Here is a 10,557-nt window from a genome sequence, read left to right as displayed (position 1 = left end):
TCCCCCTGTGGGAGCGCACTGACCACCAGGGGGCAGCTCCTGTATTGAGCGTCTGCCCCCTGGTGGTCAGTGTGTGTCATAGTGACCAGTCATTCCCAGTCGTTCTGCTGTTAGGGTCAATTTGCATATTACCCTTCTATTATATAGGATATATATATATATATATCGTCTCACTGTCTAGCTATATATCCATTTATTCATCCACCTACTCATCCATCTACCTTCTATCACATATTTCTCACTAACAAATATCTATCTAATTACTACCTACCTACCTACCTATCATCTATACTCTACCTTGGCTCGATTATGCACCTATATTTATGACTATTTCTTGTCCTGTATGTGAATGAGAAACTGCCCAGCTCACACCCCTGCTAGAGACACACAATTGTCTTTTCCTGCCTTTATTTTTCTTCCTACCTGTCCGCTCACAACCAGACTTTCAAACATTTTCCAACTACAGAAGAGCCCAAAGTGAGTCCATGTTGAACTTCGATGTTGAAGGAAAAGAAAAATATTTGCTACTCCATTTTTGTGCCCTGGCTTATCGTTTCAAATGAAAAATGACTTCATGGTCTTTGTGATAGGTGATCACCTTATGTGTTACGTGTGTGTGTGTTTAATTTCAGGGAAATGGCATCAGGGCTTAAACTGTCACTACCGAAATGACCATTGCCGCCATCCGTCTCACTATGGGTTCGATTACTTCTACGGCATGCCGTTCAGTCTGTACGACACGTGCTGGCCCGACCCTTCCCGGGACGCAGAATTAGCCATCAGCGGCCGACTCTGGTTCTGTGTGCAGCTGGTCGCCGTGGCTGCGCTCACCCTCGCTCTCGGGAAACTCGGGCGCGTGCTCTGCGTTCCCTGGGCCCTCATCCTCTCCCTGGTCCTATTCATCCTTCTCCTGGGCCACTTCTGGTTAGACAGTTACCAGTCGACCCTGTACTGGAATTGCCTCCTCATGAGGGAGCAAGAAATTACCGAGCAGCCCATGAAGGCGGAAAGGGCTGGGTCCATCATGGTGAAGGAGGCGATTTCGTTTTTAGAAAGGTAAAGATGATTTTTTATTTGTAGATTCATGAAAAGATAAGAGAATGAGTATCTATCTATATAAAAGTCTAATTGACGGATCGTCCTGTCCGACCGACCAACCAACCAACCAACCAACCGGCCAGCTGGTACATACGATGCGCACTGGCAATTTAAAAATAAATATTGGCTCTCCCATACGAGACACATATAAAGTGTTTCTACTCTTAATGTGGTAAACAGGAAGACATTAGAATACGTTTAATCAATTTATCAGTCATTGATTTTTTGAAAAATTTTTGATGATTTTTATTTTTTAAATATATTTTATTGATTTTTTTTACAGAGAGGAAGGGAGAGGGATAGAGAGTTAGAAACATCGATGATGAGAGAAACATTGATCGGCTGCCTCCTGCACACCCCCCACTGGGGATGTGCCCGCAACCAAGGTACAATGCCCTTGACCGGAATCGAACCCGGGACCCTTCAGTCCGCAGGCCGACGCTCTCTCCACTGAGCCAAACCGGTCAGGGCATCAGTCATTGATTTTATCAATGTTGTTTTCATACCATGTTTTGTTTTTATATCATGTTTTTTATATCATGGCTTTGTTGTTGATATATCATGTGGTTATTGTTTATTTATTAATCAATTTATATATTATTTTCGTATACTTTTTACTAATATTCTTTCATCTCTGACACTTCTATTATAAAGAAAGGGCGAATAGCGATATTAACATATTTCTTCTAATTAATTTCCTTTCAATGTGCACGAATCCGTGCACCAGGCCACTAGTTATATATAAATATATTTTTGGTGGGTGGCAGTATATTTAGTTTTTAATATATTTTTGTTGATTTCAGAGAGGGAGACGGAAAGATAGAAACATCCATGATGAGCCCTAACCGCTTTGGCTCAGTAGATAGAGCATCGGCCTGCGGACTCAAGGGGACCAGGTTCGATTCCGGTCAAGGGCATGTACCTTGGTTGCAGGCACATCCCCAGTGGGGGGTGTGCAGGAGGCAGCTGATCGATGTTTCTCTCTCATCGATGTTTCTAACTCTCTATCCCTCTCCCTTCCTCTCTGTAAAAAATCAATAAAATATATTTTTTAACAAAAGAAACATCCATGATGAGAGAGAATCATGATTGGCTGCCTCCTGCCCGCCCCCTACTGGCGATCAAGCCTGCAACCCGGGCCTGTGCCCTTTGACTAGAATCGAACCCAGGTCCCTTCCGTCCACAGGACAAAGCTCTATCCAGTGAGCCAAATTTGCTAGGGAGGGAAGGCACCCTTGGCGAAACTATATCTTGCCTGAATCTTCAACGATCAGTTACAGCGAGCTGAAGGAAGGCGTGAGCATCCATTCCAGGGGGAAGTTACAGCAGGAGGAAAAGTTGGTGTTTGCAAGGATCTGTGAGCAATTTGGTCTTGGCAAGAGATATGCCAGAGGAAATGTCAACCTCTTTGACTGTTACATAGACTTGAGTAAGGATATAAAGGATTTTTTTTTTTGGTCCCAAACATCAATGCCTTTCTCTCTCTCTCTCTTTTTAAATTACAGTTGACGTACAATATGTTGTTAGTTTCCAGTGTACAACATAGTAATTTCCCCGATACTTGGCACCATCCATAGTTATTACGCTGTTCTTGACTATATTCCCTGAGCTGTAATTTACATCTCCATGACAACGGTGTAACTACCAATTTTTATTTCTCCAGCACGTCACCTTTTTTTCCACCCAACCGACCAACACCTCTCCTCTCTGGCCACCATGGGTCTGTTCTCTGTATCTGTGGCTCTGATTCTGTTGTGTTTGTTTGTTTGTTTCTTTTTTAATTCAACTTATAAATGAAATCACATGGTGTGTGTCTTTCTCCGTCTGACTCAAGTCACTTAGCAGAATACCTTCTTGGTCCATCCATGCTGTCGCAAATGGTAAGATTCCCTTCCTCTTTTTTGGGCTAAGTCATGTTCTATTGAGTATATGTACCACTTCTTCTTTATTCAGGGACCTGGAGGAATCTGATCATTAGCGTCGTCTTTACGCCACAGCCCAGGTGGAGACGACACCCAGGGAGCGTGTGGGAGAAGGAGGACCTTATTTGCCTTGTATATGCAGCTCTATGGCTGGTTTCGTGTTGGGCCAACTCCTCCATTGCCTGGCGCCCTTGCCAAGTTCTAGAAGGATTGGCCAAAAGCACCTCAGCTGGCCCTTTAGATATATCAGATGGAAACTGGTGTGACCTCATTCCTTATTAGTATATTAGTTTACTCATATGCTAATACATATATATTACTAATAAACTAATGTATATTAGTTTCCTAGGGCTTCCCAAAAAAATGTACCCCACACAGGGTGACTTCAACCAATAGGAATGGACGCTTTCTCTCACATTCTGGAGGCCAGAAGTTTCAAATGACAGTGTCTGAGTGGGCGGGACACAGGACTGAGACTTCTGAACCAGGGGAAAGTGTGTCGAGCACAGCAGGATTTGAGTTTTAGCTCCGGGGTGATTTCTGAGTGCGTAGGGGCCGACCCTAACTCGAACCCGAACCCTGAATCTAACCCTAACCCGGACACCAACCCTACCACTGACTCTAACCCTAACCCTGACTGTAACATTACCCTAACACGAACACTGACCCTAACTCTAACCCTAACCCTAACCCTAGCCCTGACCCTGACCCTAACTATAACCCTAACCAAGACTGTAACTATGATCCTAACCCTAACTATACCCCTGATCCTGACACTAACCCTAATCTGTCCCTTACCCTACCCCTAACCCTAACCCTAACCCTAATGCTAGCCCTAACCCTAACCCTAATGCTAACCCCAACCCTAATCCTAACCCTAATGCTAACCCTAACCCTAACCCTAACCCTAACCCTGACCCTAACACTACCTCCTCTTATGGCTTCTGGTTTTTGCCAAAAACCCTTAGTGCTCTTGGCTAGTGGCCACATCACTCCCATTTCTCCCTCTGTCTTCACAGTCCTCCTTTCCCCTCCATGTGTCTGTGTAGCTCCTCACAGCCCTCTTCCTATGAGGACACCCGTGGGCTCTGAGCCCACCCTACCCCAGTTAACCTCTTCTTAAGGAATTCTATCTCCCAAGACCCTATATTCCAAATAAGATCACATTCTGAGTTTCTATGGGGACCACTTTGGAGGGACCCCTTCAACCCAGTCAACCATGGCCACACTCCTTTTTTTCTATCCTTCTAGCTTATTTTTTCACCCAGTCTTCACACACTGATATCTCACCAGACAGAGCAGAAATTTCCCCAAGACTGGGATGGTGTTGTACGCTGCCCTGGTTAGCTGAGGACCTATCTTTCCTGCAGACCAATTGTCAGGACTTGGAGGGGTCAACCTCATTCCCTGTGTCCTCAAATGGGAACCAAAGGTGTGTGGACAGATTGCCAAGATCTATCTGTCCGTGCTTGCTCTTGGGTTGTGAAAGCGCTGATGTTTCTGAGGAACCACTCCGGTCAGACCGTCTCTTGTGTGTGTCTTGGGGTGTGGCTGTAGTCTGAGATCTGGTGAGCCCTGGGAAAGTGCTCCCAGCAGAGCTGGACTTGAGTAATAACCCTGTGTGACCGCTGAGAGCAGTATGACCTACCCACGTCCTGGCACCTGAGAGGTGGCATCACCCCAAGATTAGAGGCCGAGGCTGGAGGCTGGAGGATTCTGGAATCCATTCCAACCAGGAGCGTCTGTCAAAGGGGCTGCCTTTTGCGTGTGTCCCCTCTCATGGGTCGTGACACACACTGGGTCTGTGTGTCGGAGAGCAATGCGGTTCCCACTCCCAGAGGTTGGGACCTCACTCGCGATGGGCTCGATGTCTTCTCAGGCACCGCGAAGGACCCTTCCTCCTCTTTTACTCGTTTCTTCACGTCCACACGCCTCTCCCCACGACCGACGACTTCATTGGCACCAGCAAGCACGGCTTATACGGGGACAACGTGGAGGAGATGGACTTCTTTGTGGGTAAGTGGCAGGATGGACCGTAGAAACATCAGCACGAGCATAGGAGGAAGTCCATGTTCACACTGACTTGACCATAATCACCTCCTCAACATGGGATGTTGATGGAGAAACAGTGGACTCACATAGGATTCTCTTTTAAAAATATATATATTTTATTGATTTCAGAGAGGAAGGGAGAGGGAGAGAGAGAAATATCAATTTTGAGAGATCAGTCATGATTGGCTGCCTCCTGCATGCCCTCTACTGGAGATCAAGCTTGCAACCCAGGCATGTGCCCTTGACCGGATTCAAGCCCAGGACCCTTCAGTCCACAGAATGACGCTTTATCCACTTAGCCAAACAGGATAGGGCATAACTATTCTTTTTTAAAAATATGTAGTTTTATTGATTTCAGAGAGGAAGGGAGAGAGAGAGAGAAAGAGAGAGAGAGAGAGAGAGAGAGAGAGAGAGAGAGAGAGAGAGAGAAACCTTCGTGATGAGAGACAATCATGGATCGGCTGCCTCCTGCACGCCCCCTACTGGGGATCGAGCCCACAACTATGACCTCCTGCTTCAAAGGTCAACACTCAACCCCTAAGCAAAACCCACTGGTCTTACACACTATTCTTGGGGTGTAAGATTTGGGGCATCTTAGAAGAGAAACATATTTGCAACGAATCCCAAAGGAATGTGCATGCATTGGGACTAACACAGATGCCCAAAGCTTATAATTTTATTTGTTTTATGGGTCCTTTTTTTATTGTTTCAGGCAAACTCCTTGCTGCCATTGATGATTTGGGGCTGAGGAATCACACGCTTGTCTACTTCACGTCAGACCACGGGGGACATTTGGAGGCCAGGCTGGGCCACGCCCAACTGGGTGGATATAATGGGATATTCAAAGGTGAGCAGGGAAGATCATACCTGGGGTGTCCTTGTGACTACGGTAACTTGTTCATTGTAATGCAAGATCCGTGGCATGAAACACGAGATGAATGATGCATGAAACACTCAACAAGATGATTGTTTATTGGACGCTTGGTCAAAACTAAAGCGTAGGGTCCCAAACCCAAGGATATTGACCTTAAATCGCTAACATTTCGAGACAATACCCTAGACACGGGCCTCCCTGAGAGTCCTATGCGTGAAAGAGTGTTCACATAAGCAGATGACTTGAGGGAGGCATTAAATGAGTCGAATATCTAGTCATTGATTCCATCCACAAGATGGAATTAGAATAAGAAGAAATGTGGTCTACAGAGAGGGCACATAGAAGTCTCCTTGGATGTTTAGAAAGCTTTGGGTTCCCTTTCCCAGAGATATGGCCCAGCTTCTCTGAGATTTTCATTTTTAAAATATTTTTATTGATTTCAGAGAGGAAGGGAGAGGGAGATAGAAACATCAATGATGAGAGAGAATCATTGATTGGCTGCCTCCTGCCTACCCTCTACTGGGGATCGAGCCCACAACTCGGGCATGGGCCCTGACCTGGAATTGAACTGTGACCTCCTGGATCATAGGTCGACTGTCAACCATGCTACCAGGCTCAGGTTTTACAATGAAATTCACAACACTGATTCCATGTCGAGGTGGAAGGTATCAGCCGTGAAAACATATCCATGAGCCACCACATTGGCCCGTTCTAGTAACCTGTTTCCTGATGTTATAAGAAGATGACCTGCAACCCGTTCAGTACATTTGAATCTCTGATCTGAAGGAGACTCTACAGCATTTTGTAGAGACACATGGATTATTGTTCATGCAAATGTGGGTCTTATTGTCTTGCGTCCAGCAGGAAATGACTCCTGGATGAATGAGATGAAATCTTTGTGTCACTCTCGCCAAAGGGTCTGAGTGTCTGCAGCTTAGGGCTTGTGCCACCAAATGGTGAGCCTGGGAAGGGACTAAATCATAAGGAAGATTTTATGAGAATGTTCAAAAATATCACCATGTCTGAGTAGGCTGTGATTCAAACTGTGCTTTGAGTTATTTAATGTGTCGACATCAGAAACGTCCTAACCCGTCTCTTTATAAGAGTTTATTTGAGCCCTGACCAGTTTGGCTCAGTGGATAGAGCGTCAGCCTGCGGACTCAAGGATCCCAGGTTCGATTCCGGTCAAGGGCATGTACCTTGGTTGCGGGCACATCCCCAGTAGGGGGCGTGCAGGAGGCAGCTGATCGATGATTTCCCTTCCTCTCTGAAATCAATAAAAATATATCTTTAAAAAAAGAGTTTATTTGAACCAAACGGATAACATATGTTGGGGAGCAAGATCTCCAATGCCTATTTTGTGAACATTTGAAATGAAGGAGTGAACGTTAGCCAGGTTCGAGACAGTAAGGTGGGGATTGGATTACGGGATTGTCAAGGAGCTTACGTGGTCTCTTGAGGGTGGACACCCCTTGTCAAAGGGGTATTACCTCTGGCATTTCAGAGATGTGTTAAGCTAGCTGCACAGGAACAATAGACAGAGCCGGCTTAAAACCTGTCACTAAAGAAGTTATAGGCCTGGGTGTGAAGTTATAGGACCATCTGCCCAGACCAGCCAGCCTCGTTAGGAATTTGTGATAAGACTAGAGGCCTAGTGCATGAAATTCGTGCACTGGGCATGGGGGGGAGGGTGTCCCTCAGCCCAGCCTGCACCATTTCCCAATCTGGGACCCCTAGGGGGATGACCAACTGCCAGTTTAGGCCTCTCACCGTCCGGGACTGCTGGCTCCCAACCGCTCTCCTGATCGCCAGCCAGCCTGATCACCCCTAGCCACTCCCCTGCAAGCCTGACCGATGCCTAACTGCTCCCCTGCCAGCCCAATTGCCCCCAACTGCTCTCCCCTGCTGGCCTGGTCGCCCCTAACTGCCCTCGCCTGCCGGCCTGATTGCCCACAACTGCCCTCCCCTGGCAGCCGTCTTGAGACCACATGGGGGTGGCCATCTTGTGCGAGGGCATGATGGTCAATTTGCATATCACCTCTTTATTATATAGGACAACCCTGTGAGGTTACTGTCCGTCGAATCTCTTTTCTTCCCATCCACCCATAAAATCATAAGAATCCATTAGCACAGTAGCATGGCCATTCCTTCTCATTGGGTCAAGGAAATTCTGGTGTATGCGGGTCATTCTGGTGTCCATTGGTCATTGGGTGCTTCCTTTCCCAATAAATTCCTGGGTTTATTGGAAAATAATAATTAAGCATCTATGCATACTATTCATGTTACTAGGAAACCCCTGTGTGGGCTCGGGCTTCCTGTCACTGTGTCCAATAAGGAAAGTAGGGTTGAATCCTACAAGGCATTTATTGAGAAGGCCAGCCCACCAAGAAGACAAGCACAAAGTTGTGTCTTCCAGCAAGCTTCAGGGGATAGGATTATAAAGGGGAAGGGGCAGGGGTGAGGCTGAGAATGGAATGCAGCTCTGTGCAACCTTGGGGGAACGCAGACATCAGTTATTGTCCTTGGTCATTAGGTGATGAGATGATGTGGACCAGATGATGTGGGTGAGGCCAGCCCACCAAGAAGACAAGCACAAAGTTGTGTCTTACAGCATGATTCAAGGGATAGTATTATAAAGGGGAAGGGGCTGGGGTGAGGCTGGGAATGGAATGCAGCTCTGTGCAACCCTGGGGGAACGCAGATATCAGTTACTGTTCTTGGTCATCAGGTGATGAGATGTGGACGAGATGATGTGGATGAGACGATGTGGGTGAGATGATGTGGGTGAGATGATGTGGATGAGACGATGTGGGTGAGATGATGTGGGTGAGATGATGTGGATGAGACGATGTGGGTGAGATGATGTGGGTGAGATGATGTGGATGAGACGATGTGGGTGAGATGATGTGGGTGAGATGATGTGGATGAGACGATGTGGGTGAGATGATGTGGGTGAGATGATGTGGATGAGACGATGTGGCGAGATGATGTGGGTGAGGTGATGTGGGTGAGACGATGTTGACGAGATGATGTGGGTGAGATGATGTGGACGAGATGATGTTTTGACTCCTGGTGGGTCGGCCTGACCCTGCGTATCAGTTCTCTTTGCTGGATTCACAGCTGAGTCACCACCCCATCGCTTCCCACAGGCCTTGAAAAGGAAACTTATGAAAAAATTAACCCCCTCTTCCCATAAGTACATTTTTTCTAAGATGTAAAATAATAGGATTATTTTTTAGATTAATTCCGGTGCTTTATCTACCTGATTATCAATCCCCCTATCATTGATTCAATTGCTTTTCAGCATGCTGGACTCAGCAGGGAACAAATCAGACACAATTTTCCACCTTCGTGGTAAGAGGCATGCCAGGAAAAATAATAAGAATATGTAAATTATCTTACTATCTATCATCTATCTATCTATCTATCTATCTATCTATCTATCTATCTATATAAAAGCCTAAGCAAACATCTGACCATTCAACCATTCTACCGGTAGCTATGATGCGCACTGACCACCAGGGGGCAGACGCTCAATGCAGGAGCCACGGTGACTTGGCTGCTGTGGTTCTCAGGTGACACACCCAGAACCAGAGAGGAGGGAGACCGATTGTGGGGTGCGTCACCCGCGAACCGCCCTCTCGCAATCCAGGACCCCTCAGGGGATGTCGGAGAGCCGGTTTCTGCTTGATCCCCACAGGCTAGGCCGAGGAACCCCACCTGTGCACGAATCTGTGCACCAGGCCTCTAGTGTCATAACTTAGAGGCTAGTTAAATCCCACAGAAAGGTACAGCAGAGAAGGATGGAGAAAAATAGAGCAGAAAGAATTCTGGGAGGGGTCTGTGTGCTATTTTAAACAAAATCACCCCCTTAGTGCCCTCCCCTGCTGGCCTGATCACCCTCTAACTGCCCTCCCCTGCTGGCCTGATCGTCCCCTAACTGCCCTTCCTTGGGAAAGTACCGTTGGGCAAGAACCCATGAGCAGCCCAAGAAAATAGGGTTCTGTGGGCGTGTACCGCTGACCCCATCAGGTGTCTGCACATGGTGGGCGCTGAGCAGAGATGGACTTTATTGAGGGTGATTTACATTTTTAAATGTTCTTAGATCAGTCATTATTTTAACTGCAACTTCATTGCTTTGCCCCGTAGGAGGCAAAGGCACGGCCGGTTGGGAAGGCGGGATCCGGGTGCCCGGACTTTTCCGATGGCCCGGAAAATTGCCCGCCGGAAACGTCATTGATGAACCTACCAGCTTGATGGATATCTTGCCAACGGTAGCGGCGTTGACCGGAGGCATCGTCCCTCAGGACAGGTGATGCCATGTAATCTGTTAATGGAGCTTTTCTTTACCTTTATCTTGAGAAGATTCAGGTCCAGGGAGATAAACTCTATCCTAATGGGTACACTTTCTCCGCAGAACCCAGGTAATTTCCACCTTTGTCTAGGGCTAAATCTATTGACCGTTACTCATACACCGGGCATCCATGATGTAGTTCTACTAGAGGCCCGGTGCACAAGCCTAAGCCAGCAGTCGGACATCCCTCTCACAATCCGGGACTGCTGGCTCCAAACTGCATGCCTGCCTGATTGCCCCTAACCACTCCCTTGCCA

At 47.0% G+C, this 10,557-nt stretch overlaps 1 protein-coding gene across 1 annotated transcript in view; it reads left to right on the top strand.

The window, feature by feature from the left end:
- The window catches only part of LOC102261471 (arylsulfatase F), an 18,057-nt gene extending 7,795 nt beyond the window's left edge, over positions 1 to 10,262 (top strand). Inside the window, exons 5-8 of the mRNA XM_014539396.1 lie at positions 633 to 1,056; positions 4,900 to 5,036; positions 5,785 to 5,919; positions 10,096 to 10,262. Coding sequence (XP_014394882.1) covers positions 633 to 1,056; positions 4,900 to 5,036; positions 5,785 to 5,919; positions 10,096 to 10,262 — 863 coding nt within the window. The remainder of the gene's footprint in view (positions 1 to 632; positions 1,057 to 4,899; positions 5,037 to 5,784; positions 5,920 to 10,095) is intronic.
- Positions 10,263 to 10,557: the final 295 nt, after the last annotated feature.

This window comes from Myotis brandtii, unplaced genomic scaffold (genome assembly GCF_000412655.1).
Source record: "Myotis brandtii unplaced genomic scaffold, ASM41265v1 scaffold2150, whole genome shotgun sequence".
In the NCBI taxonomy this organism is placed as follows: Eukaryota; Metazoa; Chordata; class Mammalia; order Chiroptera; family Vespertilionidae; genus Myotis; species Myotis brandtii.
Note: the sequence above shows the minus strand (reverse complement) of the source record. Positions and strands in the feature narration are given on the sequence as shown.